The sequence below is a fragment of the Schistocerca gregaria genome, chromosome 3, assembly GCF_023897955.1.
Source record: "Schistocerca gregaria isolate iqSchGreg1 chromosome 3, iqSchGreg1.2, whole genome shotgun sequence".
Lineage (NCBI taxonomy): Eukaryota > Metazoa > Arthropoda > Insecta > Orthoptera > Acrididae > Schistocerca > Schistocerca gregaria.
In genome coordinates this window covers 146,399,923-146,417,938 of record NC_064922.1, presented here as the reverse complement: position 1 = coordinate 146,417,938, position 18,016 = coordinate 146,399,923, and the positions used below count along the sequence as shown (strand labels likewise).

Here is an 18,016-nt window from a genome sequence, read left to right as displayed (position 1 = left end):
TCTCGTAACGCATAATGCGTTGAACACAGGTGTGCCATATGTCGGTGACCTGTTGGCGACATTCAGGGTCCCGCAGTAGCGCGACATTGAGTTTCCAAGGTCCTGCACTGCGCCATATAGATTGTCGACGTAGGTTCATGGTACAGATGTAGATGTCATGATCCGAAATGGCAGACGGACAACGTTCCGCGTCGAGGAGAACTGATTTCAGAGCGTCAGAGATGCATATTCTGTCAAGTCGGCTGGCGGAGTGGCTCGTGATGTGTGTATACCCCGGGCGGTCGCCGTGTACCACTCGCCAAGTGTCGAGGAGACGCAGGCGACGGACGAGGAAGCGAAGTTCCGGACATATGGTGAAATGGGGGTATTGGTCTGTGCGCTCGAGAACACAGTTGAAATCTCCACCTACGATGAGATGATCGTATCGGCCGAGGAATAAAGGCGTGATATCTTCTGCGTAGAACTGGGAGCGATCCCTCCATTTATCAGTGCCCGATAGGGCGTAGACATTTATGATTTTGAGTCCTTCAACTGTTATGGCCACCCCTCGCTCTGTTGGGAGGTATGCGACGTCGGAAACTGCAATCCCTTCTCGGAGGAGGATGGCTGCGCCTGTGTGTTCCATAGCTGCAGGGGCGGCGTACGTCTCATATCCATAACACCCAGCCCAAGTTGCCGTCCTCAGTTTTTTTAACAGGGCGATGTCGATGTCCGCTGCTCTCAGCGTGTCACGGAGCAGTTGAAGTTTAGCGTGGGAGCCGATATTATTAGTATTGATAGTAGCTATTCGGTACGCCTGATGGGAGATCCGTGCTGCCGATAGGTTCGTAGCTGGTGAAGATTGTTGTGGTGGATTCTGGAAGTCCATAGACGTCGCAGGAGTCGCAGTAGAAACTTCCCTCATTTTAGTGTTGGTTTAACGGAGAAATAGATCTAATTTCCGCATAAGATTGAGGTGGGAAATCCGTGTCATTCGCCCATGAAAAGTGTCCGACAGGTTTGACATCGGCGAGAGGTGGCAGCGCTGGCCGAGTCGGCTCAATTGCGTCGGTGACAACAGGTGAGCTATGTTCCATGGCTTCTGGGCGCGGGGCTTGCGCGCGATCTCTGTTGGGCGGTTCACCGTCTTGTGGATGACACGTCTCCGTGGCAGAGGAGAAAGTGTTATCGTGTTCTCCGTCGGAGTGATGTGGCATCTCTTCGTCCTGCGGAGGGGGCTCAATGGTCGATTCTGATGTCTTGCGGCGTTTTTTTCGTCGTTTGGGCGACTTCTGCTTTCGGCAATGAGTTTCGGTGTCTGAGGAAGGAAGAGATTCATTTCGTTCCGGTACAAAAGTCGCGGATGCTATAATGCGGTCGTCATTGTCCAGAACACTCTCATTGGTATCCTTGCGATCTTCTAGCGTGGGTGTGTCCGGCTGTTGGATATGTTCACGGGCGGCATCGCCGGTGTCAAGGAGCTGGGACGCCTCCGGGTGTATCGGACCAGAGAGACGCTCATGAACGGCGTCTTGTGAGGGCTGGACGTGCAGTGTCGCCGTATAGGTGACTGGAAGGGGGGTCGTGGTTCTGTCGGTGTTCGTATCGTCGGGCCTTAGTTGTGTGATGCGGCGTTGCAAGCATTCATCACGGACGTGGCCTTCTTTGCCACAACCGGAACATGTTCGAGGTTGTCCGTCGTAAATAACCACGGCACGGCAGCCGCCGATAAAAATGTACAATGGAACGTGCCGCTTGAGATCGATTCGGACTTGTCTCACACCATTAAGCACCGGATACGTCGTAAACTGTGCCCATGTCTCGGCTACGTGGCTCTGGACTTTTCCGAACGGACTTACCCCCGCGATGGCTTCATCTTCATTCACCTCGAAAGGCAGTTCGAATACACGGATCGTCCGAAGGCCAAGTCCTGCATGGTCGACATCCACAGGCCCGACGTTTCCGTCGGAGTGCCGGAATTTTAGTCCATGTCGTGTCCTTTGAATAATCTCGTTGCAGGCAGCGTCGGAAGTCATCTTAACATAAACGACGCTGCTAATGATCGATAGATGTATGCCGATGAGTTCGTCATGGGGGGTCTTCACGTAGGAAGCGTTCCACGGCCAGTGCTTTGGGTCGTGCGTATGCATTTGAGAAGGTGAAATTAAGAGTGTGCTTCCTGTAAGAGTTGGCCATTAGAGCGTGTTGGACTGAGAAGCGCTGTGACGAGGAAGTAAACAAAACACTCTGCGCGCGCAGCGGCGTGGACGGCCGAGCGTGGTGCTGGAAACATTCCCCAGGCTGTGGCTAAGCCATGTCTCCGCAATATCCTTTCTTTCAGGAGTGCTAGTTCTGCAAGATTCGCAGGAGAACTTCTGTAAAGTTTGGAAGGTAAGAGAGGAGGTACTGGCAGAAGTAAAGCTGTGAGTACCGGGTGTGAGTCGTGCTTCGGTAGCTCAGTTGGTAGAGCACTTGCCCGCGAAAGGCAAAGGGTTCGAGTCTCGGTCGGGCACACAGTTTTAATCTGCCAGGAAGTTCCATATCAGCGCACACTGAAACTGTGTTGTTTTTTCCACTTTTACTACAACATCCCTCTGTTTCGCATTGTTGTTGTTGTAGTGGTCTTCAGTCCTGAGACTGGTTTGATGCAGCTCTCCATGCTACTCTATCCTGTGCAAGCTTCTTCATCTCCCAGTACCTACTGCAACCTACATCTTTCTGAATCTGTTTAGTGTATTCATCTCTTGGTCTCTCTCTGCGATTTTCACACTCCACGCTGCCCTCCAATACTAAATTGGTAATCCCTTGATGCCTCAGAATATGTCATACCAACCAATCCCTTCTTCTAGTCAAGTTGTGCCACATATTTCTCTCCAATTCTATTCAATACCTCCTTATTAGTTATGTGATATACCCATCTAATCTTCAGCATTCTTCTGTAGCACCACATTTCGAAAGCTTCTATTCTCTTCTTGTCTAAACTGTTTATCGTCCACGTTTCACTCCCATACATGACTACACTCCATACAAATACTTTCAAAAACGGGTTACTGACACTAAAATCTATACTCGATGTTAACAAATTTCTCTTCTTCAGAAGCGCTTTCCTTGCCATTGCCAGTCTACATTTTATATCCTCTTTACTTCGACAGTTATTTCGCTCCCCAAATAACAAAACTGATTTACTACTTTAAACGTCTCATTTCCTAATCTAATTCCCTCAGCATCACCCTATTTAATTCGACTACATTCCATTATTCTCGTTTTGCTTTTGTTGATGTTCATCTTATATCCTCCTTTCAAGACACTGTCCGTTACGTTCAGCTGCTCTTCCTGGTCGTTTGCTGTCTCTCACAGAATTACAATGTCATCGGCAAACCTCACAGTTTTTATTTCTTCTCCATATTTTAATTCCTACACCGAATTTTTCTTTTGTTTCCTTTATTGCTTGCTCAATATACAGATTGATAACATAGGAGATGCACTAATTAAAAATTAAAAATTTTCGAACAAAAGCTAAATTAAACATGGACAGTTTCAAGTTTGCTGTAAATACTGTTTCTTTTAAAGTAACAGACCGAAGAATAACTTCCGGTTGTTAGGGGAATATAGTACCCGTAGTCTAGGGGTAGCGTCTTTGATTCATAATCAGAACGTTTTCGGTCCCGGGTTCGATCCCCGCCACTACCTAAATAATCAGCATTGGAGGCCGAAGACTTCCGGCATAAGAAGTCAGCCTCATTCTGCCAACGGCCTTGTCAAAGAGGACGGAGGAGCGGCTAGAGGTTCAGGGCACTCTCTTATCCTAGGGGTGGGAAATTGCCCCTAAAGGCGGAAGAATCACCAATGATCAACGACATGAGAATGCAGAAGGCAATGGAAACCACTGCATTAAAGACACGTAACGTGTATCCACAGGACATGTGGCCTGTAGTTGAAGAAGTGTCATGATGATCTCTCCATTGGTAAAAGATTCCGGAATAGTCCGCCATTCGGATCTCCGGGAGGGGAGTGCCAAGCGGAAGGTTACCATGAGAAAAAGATTGAATAATCAACGAAAGGATAATGTTCTACGAGTTGGGGCGTGGAATGTCAGAAGTTTGAACGTGGTAGGGAAACTATAAAATCTGAAAAGGGAAATGCAAAGGCTCAATCTAGATATAGTAGGGGTCAGTGAAGTGAAGTGGAAGGAAGACAAGGATTTCTGGTTAGATGAGTATCGGGTAATATCAACAGCAGCAGAAAATGGTATAACAGGTGTAGGATTCGTTATGAATAGGAAGGTAGGGCAGAGGGTTTGTTACTGTGAACAGTTCAGCGACCGGGTTGTTCTAATCAGAATCGACAGCAGACCAACACCGAAACGATAGTTCAGGTATACATGCCGACGTCGCAAGCTGAAGATGAACAGATAGAGAAAGAGGATATTGAAAGAGTAATTCAGTATGTAAAGGGGGACAAAAATCGAATAGTCATGGGCGACTGGAATGCAGTTGTAGGGGAAGGAGTAGAAGAAAAGGTTACAGGAGAATATAGGCTCGGGACAAGGAATGAAAGAGGAGAAAGACTAATTGAGTTCTGTTACAAGTTTCAGCTAGTAATAGTGAATACCCTGTTCAAGAATCACAAGAGGAGGAGGTATACTTGGAAAAGGCCGGGAGATACGGGAAGATTTTAATTAGATTACATCATGGTCAGACAGAGATTCCGAAATCAGATACTGGATTGTAAGGCGTACCCAGGAGCAGATATAGACTCAGATCACAATATAGTAGTGATGAAGAGTAGGCTGAAGCTCAAGACATTAGTCAGGAAGAATCAATACGCTAAGAAGTGGGATACGGAAGTTCTAAGGAATGACGAGATACGTTTGAAGTTCTCTAACGCTATAGATACAGCAATAAGCAATAGCGCAGTAGCCAACACAGTTGAAGAGGAATGAACGTCTCTAAAAAGGTCCATCACAGAAGTTGGGAAGGAAAACATAGGTACAAAGAAGGTAGCTGCGAAGAAACCATGGGTAACAGAAGAAATACTTCAGTTGATGGATGAAAGGAGGAAGTACAAACAAGTTCCGGGAAAATCAGGAATACAGAAATACAAGTCGCTGAGGAATGAAATAAATAGGAAGTGCAGGGTAGCTAAGACGAAATGGCTGCAGGAAAAATGTGAAGACATCGAAAAAGATATGATTGTCGGAAGGACAGACTCAGCATACAGGAAAGTCAAAACAACCTTTGGTGACATTAAAAGCAACGGTGGTAACATTAAGAGTGCCACGGGAATTCCACTGTTAAATGCTGAGGAGAGAGCAGATAGGTGGAAAGAATACATTGAAAGCCTCTATGAGGGTGAAGATTTGTCTGATGTGATAGAAGAGAAACAGGAGTCGATTTAGAAGTGATAGGGGATCCAGTATTAGAATCGGAATTTAAAAGAGCTTTGGAGGACTTACGGTCAAATAAGGCAGAAGGGATAGATAACATTCCATCAGAATTTCTAAAATAATTAGGGGAAGTGGCAACAAAACGACTATTCACGTTTGTGTGTAGAATATATGAGTCTGGCGACATACCATCTGACTTTCGGAAAAGCATCATCCACACAATTCCGAAGACGGCAAGAGCTGACAAGTGCGAGAATTATCGCACAATCAGCTCAACAGCTCATCATGCATCGAAGCTGCTTACAAGAATAATATACAGAAGAATGGAAAAGAAAATTGAGAATGCGCTAGGTGACGATCAGTTTGGCTTTAGGAAAAGTAAAGGCACGAGAGAGGCAATTCTGACGTTACGGCTAATAATGGAAGCTAGGCTAAAGAAAAATCAAGACACGTTCATAGGATTTGTCGATCTGGAAAAAGCGTTCGACAATATAAAATGGTGCAAGCTGTTCAAGATTCTGAAAAAAGTAGGGGTAAGCTATAGTGAGAGACGGGTCATATACAATATGTACAACAACCAAGAGGAAATAATAAGAATGGACGATCAAGAACGAAGTGCTCGTATTAAGAAGGGAGTAAGACAAGGCTGTAGCCTTTCGCCCCTACTCTTCAGTCTGTACATCGAGGAAACAATGATAGAAATAAAAGAAAGGTTCAGGAGTGGAATTAAAATACAAGGTGAAAGGATATCAATGATACGATTCGCTGATGACATTGCTATCCTGAGTGAAAGTAAAGAAGAATTAAATGATCTGCTGAACGGAATGAACAGTCTAATGAGTACACAGTATGGTTTGAGAGTAAATCGGAGAAAGACAAAGGTAATGAGAAGTAGTAGAAATGAGAACAGCGAGAAACTTAACATCAGGATTGATGGTCACGAAGTCAATGAAGTTAAGGAATTCTGCTACCTAGGCAGTAAAATAACCAATGACGGACGGAGCAGGGAGGACATCAAAAGCAGATTCGCTATGGCAAAAAAGGCATTTCTGGCCAAGAGAAGTCTACTAATATCAATTACCGGCCTTAATTTGAGGAAGAAATTTCTGAGGATGTACGTCTGGAGTACAGCATTGTATGGTAGTGAAACATGGACTGTGGGAAAACCGGAACAGAAGAGAATCGAAGCATTTGAGATGTGGTGCTATAGACGAATGTTGAAAATTAGGTGGACTGATAAGGTAAGGAATGAGGAGGTTCTACGCAGAATCGGAGAGGAAAGGAATATGTGGAAAACACTGATAAGGAGAAGGGACAGGATGATAGGACATCTGCTAAGACATGAGGGAATGACTTCCATGGTAGCAGAGGGAGCTGTAGAGGGCAAAAACTGTAGAGGAAGACAGAGATTGGAATACGTCAAGCAAATAATTGAGGACGTAGGTTGCAAGTGCTACTCTGAGATGAAGAGGTTAGCACAGGAAAGGAATTCGTGGCGGGCCGCATCAAACCAGTCAGTAGACTGATGAAAAAAAAAAAAAGTATGACATTGATGACATGCGCAAACAAAGTTATGGATATTAGTTAATGCCCAATAGATATGCAACACAACTAATGTACAGGCAACGCGGTTTCGACCTTAACTGACCAAGGCTTTTTGGAAAACTTACTCTACGCTTATTTATGATAGCCTGTGGTAGTTTTACAACTGTACGTCTGAACCTTCACTTGCGACAGACCGTGCTGTTGTTTGCCGTTCACAAAGGACTGTAACAGGTGTCGGGGGAAGCGGGAGGTGTTGAAGGGGGAAGAGAATTTCCCTGTCAAAAATCGGCTGATTTAGACGAATTTGCCCGCGCCAATTTCTTGAATATTGTATACATCGCGAAAAGAAGAAAGTTTACATCAGAGATGTTACTCTCCGTATAGTTTATGTTTGCAATGTTCTCAACAGACTAGATAAATAAATTAAAGTTGTCATTTGCCTCCAATCCTGTCGGTTTTCATGTTCTACTCATCTTGTACGATATCATCACAATTTAGTATTATTCCCTTTTTTTTAAATGAATATCCTTTTCTGTCCAATTATTGTCATCAAACGCAGATACTCAAGCAATTATACAGTTTTTCCCTACCGCTATAGAGGACAGACGCAGTAATAACTCGTTTAAAATGGACTCGAGTACAGGTGCGGGTCTACAGCCATCTTGGTCTGCGGCTCTTCTTCAGATATCATGGCACTTCTTCCGCGAATGACGAGCACTTTTCTGAACACAGTTAGCAGTTGGGGACACAACAGTGTAACAGTCGCCTTGCCATATTAGTCTGGGAGACCATGACAAACAGACAAAAGACCATTTTATTCTGGGACATGTAACGCCCATCACTTTTAGGCGTGTCGTAAAAAGTAATGTCACGAAATTATCTTATACTAGTTACAACTTTTTTATGCATTATTAGCACCACTCATTATAGACAGAAATGTCAACAAGCAATATACTATTCAAATATTATGCATTGTAACTAGTGTTATTAATAATAGCTATGCTGTATTGTAAATATTAAAAACATAAACTTATATTAACAATATAAATTTGTTTATTATTATGAATATTTCTAACAATCAGACTTAAAAAGAGTACTATATAAATCAAAGACTTAGAACAAAACCAGTAAAACTTTTGCGAAGAGCAGTTTTTGATAATGGTCTTTTGTTTGTTAGATTGTCAATAACAACATATTAACACCTCAGGTAGCATAACGTGGTTCTACTTTTTCTCGCGGGCTCCCATACCACTGGAACCAATCAGTGCCCTAGACCGGGAGAGAAATGAACACTAGAATCCGACACCAACCATTCAGGGAGCTCCAGTTCTAGGGAAATGTGCCAAAGTGACTCGAAAGACTTTCCTCGGCCTCTCGTAGTAATACTGAGCGCTTGTTCAACATGCTACGTCCCACTCGCAATATTCTACTTTGAACATTTTGACTGTTCACCTAATTGTTTTGAAATTTGTGTGCCGGATAGATACTCGAATCTGGGACCTTTACCTTTTGCTAGCAAGTCTACAAGCACGTCTCGTGACCCGCCCTCGCAACGTAACTTCCATCAGTACCTTCCAAACTCCGCAGAACTTCTCCAGCATGCATTTTGGTAGTAGTACACATAGAATAAAGTATGTACTGGAGAAATGCCTAGACTATTGTTTCTAGCGTGAATTTTCACTCTTCGGCAGGAGAGCGCTGATTTCAAAGTATGCAGGAGAACTTATTTTAAGTTTCATAACTGCTAAACGTACGTTTGCATCCTAAAATAGCCAAAAGCCTTATAGAAACTTTAGTTGTATGTCTCCTGAAGAAAATGCGGCCACTTACCGCTGATGATGGTTTAATTTCAGGTCCAAAACTTTAAAGTACAGCGATTATGTGAAATTCATCGAGGAGCTAGCCAGGCAGAAGAAGATGGAGCCGCAGCAAATAATGGACAAGATGCTTAACTGCGGACCTCCGGGCACCGCAGGCGCTACGGTAAGCCACTCACTACACACACTAAAACTCGCCACACACAGGGGGCGTGGCCTCCCCCTAGTCTCGTGTGAAAAAAAAAACTATTGCTCCCACTACAACAACTTTTTTACTGCAGGAATGAATACCATAGTATTTATTCTGCTCCTGAACTAGGTTTTACATTCAATAAGAAGAATTACAAATTCCAAGAAATAAGGGTCTCAGCAATTTCTGCAAAATCTGATGTTTTATACCCAGAATATTTAAGATTTTATCTTTGAAAATGGATAATTATAATCCAGTCAAATGGTGGATGTCTGGTAGAGCACTTACCCGGGAAAGGCAAAGGTCCCGAGTTCGAGGCTCGGTCCGGCACACAGTTTTAATCTGCCAGACAGTTTCATAGCAGCGCACACTCCTCTGCAGAGTGAATATCTCATTCTGAAAAGCAGCATGTTTTTGGCCCTTCTGCAGAAACATCAAAACCGCCTACTTCCACCCCCAACAACTCGAAAAATACACATGTTATCAGCCAAAGCACCTGCACCACGTGAAAGTACGTAAGATTTCCCGCATGAGGCGTCTGTAACATTAAATTTTCTCGTAGGGGAGGGGGGAGCAAAGTGAAAATCAATCATGCTATCTCAAGAAACACACATACACTCCTGGCCATTAAAATTGCTGCACCACGAAGATGACGTGCTACAGATGCGAAATTTAACCGACAAGAAGAAGATGCTGTGATATGCAAATGATTAGCTTTTCAGAGCATTCACACAAGGTTGGCGTCGGTGGCGACACCTACAAAGTGCTGACATGAAGAAATTTTCCAACCGATTTCTCATACACAAACAGCAGTTGACCGGCGTTGCCTGGTGAAGCGTTGTTGTGATGCCTCGTGTAAGGAGGAGAAATGCGTACCATCACGTTTCCGACTTTGATAAATTGATAAATGTCGGATTGTAGCCTATCGCGATTGCGGTTTACCCTTGACGCATCATCACAGACAGGAGCGTCTGCGATGATGTACTCAACGACGAACCTGGGTGCACGAATAGCAAAACTTCATTTTTTCGGATGAATCCAGGTTCTGTCTACAGCATCATGATGGTCGCATCCGTGTTTGGCGACAACGCGGTGAACGCACATTGGAAGTGTGTATTCGTCATCGCCATACTGGCGTTTTACCCGGCGTGATGGTATGGGGTGCCATTGGTTACACGTCTTGGTCACGTCTTGTTCGCATTGACGGCACTTTGAACAGTAGACCTTACATTTCAGATGTGTTACAACCCGTGGCTCTCCCCTTCATTCGATCCCTGCGAAACCCTACATTTCAGCAGGATAATGCACGACCGCATGTTGCAGGACCTGTACGGGCCTTTCTGGATACAGAAAATGTTCGACTGCTGCCCTGGCTAGCACGTTCTCGAGATTTCTCACCAATTGAAAACGTCTTGTCAATGGTGGCCGAGCAACTGGCTCGTCACAATACGCCAGTCACTACTCTTGATGAACTGTGGTATCGTGTTGAAGCTGCATGGGCAGCTGTACCTGTACACGCCATCCAAGTTCTGTTTGACCCAATGCCCAGGCGTATCAAGGCCGTTATAACGGCCAGAGGTGGTTATTCTGGGTACTGATTTCTCAGGATCTATGCACCGAAACTGCATGAAAATGTAATCACATGTCAGTTCCAGTATAACATATTTATCCACTGAATACCCGTTTATCATCTGCATTTCTTCTTGGTGTAGCAATTTTAATGGCCAGTAATGTATCTTCTACACCTACTGCCAAAGGTACCGTCCCACCTCTCTATCCCTCATCATCGATATGCCTTCGGTGTATTACGCTTAAAAAATGTTGTTTTGACCGAAGCGATGGGAAAACATGTAAAAAATGTTCTTTTGACTGAAGCGATGGGAAAACTTGTTTGATGATACGTTAACAGATTATGTTTATTGCTGAATAGAATACGAAATCTATGTGTAGTTAATGTATATGTGTCACGAAATGAGAAAATGTCAGCACAGCATTGGGTCATCAATTTGAATAGGTTCCCTATCTGGAAAAGAAAGAAAGCATTTAGTGATAGAATGTGAATTCAAAGACAGATAAGTTTTACTGTGAACTATCTAAGTATGAATCAGTTCTTGTACTGATGTCGGGTGCACATTTTATTTACTCGTCTCCATTTGGCGGTCGGTGTCCCAGGCAATGTTTCTTGGGCACTAGAAAGTCCATTTGAAGCGTCTTGAGCATTTGAAGATCCAGTTAAAGGGCCAGGGGGTACGGAATATCCAGGCTGTGCAATAAGTTGTTGCTCTTCAGTTGAAAAAAATGTAATTAAATAATTAATTTTATGATAGATAAAGACTGATTAATAAAGATGCATATTGCTGCAAAATACACTGTCGGGAAAAATTAGTACACCCTTCAAAGGTTTCCAATTCACTCAAGACCTATAGTTGTAACTATGTATATGGAATACATGAAACGATTATATTTACAGATAAATAGAACAAGCAGTTCAGAGGTACTAGGTATTAAACCACGCTGAAACACCGCTATCAGTACGTGGTGTAACCTCCACGGGTAGCAATGGACGACTCTGGCATCCGGTCAACCGTACAGATGGCGAATACTGTCACGAGATGCCACGCCAGCTCGACCAGTTCACGTCGTTCTGTAATAGTTGCCGGCTGATGACTCGCAGGAGCTACTTCCCGCCCCAACATATCCCACACGTTCTTAGTTCGAGACTATATATCGTAACATTAATCATTCAATTACAATTTTTTCAGTTGAAGAACAACAGCTCACTTTTCAACCTGGACATTTCCCTGCCCCTGGTCCTTTGCTGGACCTTTCATTGCGCGAGACCCCTCACCTGGACCTTCTAGCACCAACAGCCAAACGGAGACGAGTGAATAAAATATGCAGATGGCATCAGTACAGGAATTTCTTCATACTAGTTCACGATATAACTAAGCCGGCCGCTGTGGCCGAGTGGTTCTAGGCGCTTCAGTCCGGAACCGCGCTGCTGCTACGGCCGCTGCTTCGAATCCTGCCTCGAGCATGGGTATGTGTGATGTCCTTAGGTTAGTTAGGTTTAGGTAGTTGTAAGTCTAGGGGACTGATGACGTCAGATGTTAAGTGCTTAGAGCCATTTGAACCATTTGTTATAACTAAACTGTCTTTTGGAAATTGGAAATTTGTGGTAAGGTCTTATTGGACCAAACCGCTGAGGTAATTGGTCCCTAAGCCTACACACTACTTAATCTAACTTAAACTAACTTACGCTATGGATACCATACACATCCATGCCTGAAGGAGGACTCAACCTCCGACGGGGGGAGCCGCACAGACCGTGACAAGGCGCCTTAGACCACGCGGCTACCCCACGCGGCCAACTGTCTTTTTGAATTCACATTCTGTCACTAAATGCCTTCTTTCTTTTCCACATAGAGAAAATACTCGAAGTAACGACCCAATGCTGTGCTCGACAATCACTCATTTCATAACACATGTACTACATACAGATTTCTATTCAGTCTCATGTTCTCAATATGTAGTAAATATAATTTGTAACTGTTTCATCAAACATGTTTTCCCATCGATTCAGTCAAGACAAACTCCTTTAAGCGCAATATACCGAAAGTATATCGACGATGAGAGATGGACGAGTTCGTCTGACTGTAGGGCGCAGAAGATATTTTTCGTAATTTTCACTTTGCTCTCTCCCCCCGTACGAGAAAATTTAATGTTACAGACGTCTTTTGCGGAAAATTTAATGTTCTTTCACGTGGTGTAGATGCTTTCGCTGATACCATGTATATTTGTCAAGTTGTTGGAGGTAAAAGTGGCCGTTTGTAACGTTTTCACAGAATTGCCAAAAACTCGCTGCTTTTCAGTGCACTCTAGCGCCGATATCGTCTGTCAGAAAATGAAATCTGGTTAGTGAATTTTGTAGGAAAATTTATATACTTTAATGTTGTATCGAATGGTCATCTCCGAAAAAACGCGCATTTTTAGATATAAAGAAACGGGAAAAATGTGCTATGAAGGAGCAAGAAGTCTTAACAACGTAACCAAGACTGCTGTTTCTTCGTATCGTACATACTGGTTGCTGTACAAACCCTGTTATGAACTGGAAAAAGTGCGATGATTTTGAGGTTTTTGGTCTTTTATCATGAATCCGACCTCCTAAAGGGCAGCAGACATGAAATTCGGATTCAGCACCCCAAGAAGCATACATGACCGAGAGAAAAGCCTTCCGCGATTTTGTTACGAAAACGGCTGTTTTGAACACCAACTGACAGGACTGCTAGAGCATTCATTATCTATTTAGTATGCGGCAGTATCAGTCCTAGAGAAGAAATGAATAGGTCCTTTTCTGCAGGAAATTTTAGGTTAATTTTGTACTGCGGTACATTTTTGCTAGAGGCAGCTATTTTAAAGTTATTCAAGAAAAACGTACAGAAGTGACCTTCAAACGCACCCCTACCCCCTCACTCACCCCAGTCACGGTTTTTAGTATGTTTTCCATGGCACCCCGTCGTACCATTGTACAAATCTCCTATGACTGAATCGAAGTCGTGCAACTGTCACTATGGAGTTTCTACTGCATCCGCAACTTTGGTACCACTGACGCGATGAGAGATTAGGAACCATTTTTGCATAGCCCTGATTACAGTGCCTGTGGTATGAAGAAGATCTTCAGGTGGCACTTTATTATATTTCACTGAACCAAAGTACACAGCTTCCTTGGCCCGAGTATCTACTTTTTTATTTCCCTGTATTCCGCAATGCGCCTTCACCCAAAACATAATGGTGGTCTTAATTGCGAGGGAAAGCCCCCGAACTGCTTCCATAATCCGGTATACATGGTGTTAATTAAGAGTGATACTTTTTAAAATTTGGAAAAGAAAACCCTCATTGTATCAAAGTAATTTTGAAGCTATGTTCTGAACAAATGTCCACTACGATTTTGAACATACTGACGCACACGTCTTAATCACTCTGTCCAACATCAGTGACGTTATGTCTGTGATACCCTGAGGAATTTTCGCCTCCAAACGATCCAAAATTTTTAGCTTGTTAGCACAGATCCGGGATTTGATATAGCCCCGTAGCGCCAGTTCACGGATCCACGTCTTCAGGTGATCAAGTCGCCAAACTTCTCCCTCACAAACTCGAGCTTAGCATCAGCTGAGTGGCACATAGCGCCATACTGCTGGAAGCACATGTTTCCAATATCTGTGGCCTCAAGTTCTGGCCACAGAAATTCTCGTATCGTGGATCCGTAGCGGTCACCGTTGCTGGTAACAGTTCTCCTCTTATCATAGGTTAATGAAAGACCCTTTACTAGATAATGCTGAGTGTGAATCTGATAAAATTATGATTGTTTCTTCTTTAACTTCTTTTGCGTACTTAAATTTCTCTAAAATCGCTATATGTTCTGCACTTCGTCGTAATGGCCAGCCGGTCTGACTCATTATTGCCCCAGGAGTTGGCAGCTCTGAGTACAAAATTCCCAGTCCTGTATGCTCCCATGTCACCTACTAATAAAACCACGTACTCTTTGTAGTAACCGTTTGAGCGACGAATTATTTCATTGTTTAAAACTGAATTGAAACTATATTTTTCTGATATAATTATATCAGTTAAAACGCAGTAAAATATTTGTTTTTATTTTTATGTGTCGTTAGAGCACAAACTGACTGGTTCGGTGTGAAATACCAACTTCATTAGACCTGTAAGTAAAAATTGTCACCTTTTTTTAAAATCACAAATGAACTTTTTTAATTGCATGAACCATGTGTCAAACAAAAGTATTATTGCAATATAAACAGAATTGAGACCACAATCACAAAAACAGAACCAAAATATATTATTTTATGACGACCCTTCATTTCAAACATGTAAAAAAAAAAAGATCCTTTCCGTTATTCACTATTTATGATGCAGCTGAAAGCATTCGCTCACCTTCGTCATAAAAATCGAACTTTGCACATGGAACACGTCCTTCTGCTTCGTTTAGGATTTTGTTTGCCGCTGCAGTGGGCACAACCTTTAGAAGCACTCTTCCCAGGCATGTGTGTTGTTTTATCAGTACCATATGCATTGCCTTTTGAAAGGTAGGGCTTCAAGTGATTTTTTGGGTAATCTATAAGTTCCATCTACTCAAAGGAGGGTAGACTACTCTGTATCACCATTTCTTGCATTTCTTGCTTTGGCGGTCAGTGGCATATGTTGCCTTCAATATTACTGCTTAGCCAACGAATCGCATATTTTTGTTGTAGCCCTTGACCATTTTTGGGCAGTTGATTGTACAGTAGTTATGCTTCCATCTATCCTTTTTATTTATCGACTTCATCGAGTAATTTAAAATAATAATAATTTAAAAACGGCATGTATCTAAGAGTATTTCACAATAATATCACCGATTTATAAAGTTATTCGGTAATGTGTTATGTTTTCAAAGAGTGACAACATACTTAATCTCAGAAACAAAAAAGATTCGCAACATGGTGCGTCTTTTTTTTCTTTACGTTACTTCATCCCTCACACCCTATGCGCGCCAGGAGGAGGGGGGGGGGGGGGGGGGCTGTCAGCGGTGCAATACTCCGCTCTTCATTCAAGAGTATTCACAACGATATAACAAACACTATACAAAAATATGAGAACTGTTTACTTTTTAAATTAAAAAGATGAATGATGGTCAGCTAAAAGGACAAAAAATGGGAGATACGATACTGCATGAAGAGTTTGACAGAGCTGCAGAGATTTTTTGTTTTTATTCAATCGAACTTCTAAGTTTTTCACAAACTGCAACACCTTCTAAGTTTTTCGCGCTAATTAAAGCCATATAAGCATGTCCTTTTCCGAATTTACTTCTGAGAAAAAAGCGATTCTGGTAGCTGCAGTTTAAAGTTTTTGTTAATCGTGCCTTTTGTGTGCTTGTGGAGATATTTCCATAGCAACTTTCATCCACTAACAAATATTTATGTATATCTGTATTTAGCTTTAATTTTTTTAATCAAATGAAATATTTTCTTAAAAATTTTCATCCCCTATTGCGCTCCCTTAGGGGTTGAATTTCGAGAAACACTCAAACAAGTATTTTTTTATTTCTAACTGAGAAGTCAAATATTAGTTGTCATAGAGGTAAACCTTAAAAATCCTTTAGTAGTCCTATAGCAATTAATTATTTTGAAAAATCTCTCACCCACTATTTTGCCGTCTTAGTGGTTGTATTTCCATAAATCCATAAATACGTATTTTTTTTATTTTCTGACTGAGAAACCAAACACCTATTTTTAAATATATAGCTTTAGAAATGCTTTAACAATGAAATATTTTCATAAAACGTTTCACCCCTATTTTAACCTGTTAGGCGTTTCACCCCCTATTTTATTCATTAGGGGTTGAATTTCCAAAACCAGTTACATGCATATGTTTTCTTTCTAACAGAGATGCCAAATACAAAATTCCATAGATTTAGCTTAAAAATGCTTGCACAATGAAATATTTCCATAAAAACTTTCATCCCCATAGGGGTTGAATTTCAGAAAACAATGAAATAATTTTGAGAAGCCAAATTTAAATTTTCATAGATTTAGCTTTAAAAATGCTTTCATAACAAAATATTTTCATAAAAAAATCTCATCCCCTATTTCACCCCCTTGTTGTTGTTGTTATGGTCTTCAGTCCTGAGACTGGTTTGATGCAGCTCTCCATGCTACTCTATCCTGTGCAAGCTTCTTCATCTCCCAGTACGTAGTGCAACCTACATCCTTCTGTATCTGTTTAGTGTATGCATCTCTTGGTCTCCCTCTACGATTTTTACCCTCTACGCTGCCCCCCAATACTAAATTGGTGATCTCCCGATGTCTCAGAACAAGTCCTACCAACCGATCCCTTCTTCTAGTCAAGTTGTGCCACAAACTTCTCTTCTCCTCAATGTTGTCCAATACCTCCTCATTAGTTATATGATCTACCCATCTAATCTTCAGCATTCTTCTGTAGCACCACATTTCGAAAGCTCCTATTCTCTTCTTGTCCAAACTAGTTATCGTCCATGTTTCACTTCCATACATGGCTACACTCCATACAAATACTTTCAGAAACGATTTCGTAACACTTAATTCTATACTCGATGTTAACAAACTCTCTTCTTCAGAAACGCTTTCCTTGCCATTGCCAGTCTACGTTTTTATTTCTTCTCCATGGATTTTAATTCTTACTCCAGATTTTTCATTTGTTTGCTTCACTGGTTGCTCAATATACAGATTGAGTAACATCGGGGAGTGGCTACAACCCTGTCTCACTCCCTTCCCAACCACTGCTTCCCTTTCATGCCCCTCGACTCTTATAACTGCCATCTGCTTTCTGTACAAATTGTAAATAGCCTTTCGCTCCCTGTCTTTTACCCCTGCCACCTTTAGAATTTGAAAGAGAGTATTCCAGTCAACATTGTCAAAAGCTTTTTCTAAGTGTACAAATGCTAGAAACGTAGGTTTGCCTTTCCTTAATCTAGCTCCTAAGATAAGTCGTAGGGTCAGTATTGCCTCACGTGTTCCAAGATTTCTACAGAATCCAAACTTATCTTCCCCGAGGTCGACTTCTATCTTTTTTCCACTCGTTTGTAAAGAATTCGTGTTAGTATTTTGCAGCTGTGGCTTATTAAACTGATTGTTCGGTAATTTCCACATCTGTCAGCATCTGCTTTTTTTGGGATTGGAATTATTATATTCTTCTGGAAGTCTGAGGGTATTTCACCTGTCTCATACATCTTGCTCACCAGATGGTAGAGTTTTGTCGGGACTGGCTCTCCCAAGGCTGTCAGCAGTTTTATGAAATGTTGTCTACTCCTGGGAACTTGTTTCGACTCAGGTCTTTCAGTGTTCTGTCAAACTCTTCACGCAGTATCGTATCTCCCATTCCATCTTCATCTACATCCTCTGCCATTTCCATAATATTGTCCTCAAGTACATCGCCCTTGTATAGACCCTCTATATACTCCTTCCACCTTTCTGCTTTCCCTTCTTTGCTTAGAAATGGGTTTCCATCTGCGCTCTTGATATTCATACACGTGGTTCTCTTTTCTCCAAAGGTCTCTTTAATTTTCCTGTAGGC

General features: G+C 42.3%; 1 protein-coding gene across 3 annotated transcripts in view; it reads left to right on the top strand.

The window, feature by feature from the left end:
- LOC126354424 (tubulin polymerization-promoting protein homolog) overlaps window positions 1–18,016 on the top strand; it is a 284,058-nt gene that overhangs the window by 254,755 nt on the left and 11,287 nt on the right. For all 3 annotated transcript variants that reach the window (XM_050004060.1, XM_050004058.1, XM_050004059.1), the window contains one exon: window positions 8,764–8,893. In XM_050004060.1, the coding sequence (XP_049860017.1) occupies window positions 8,764–8,893 (130 nt within the window). The remainder of the gene's footprint in view (window positions 1–8,763; window positions 8,894–18,016) is intronic.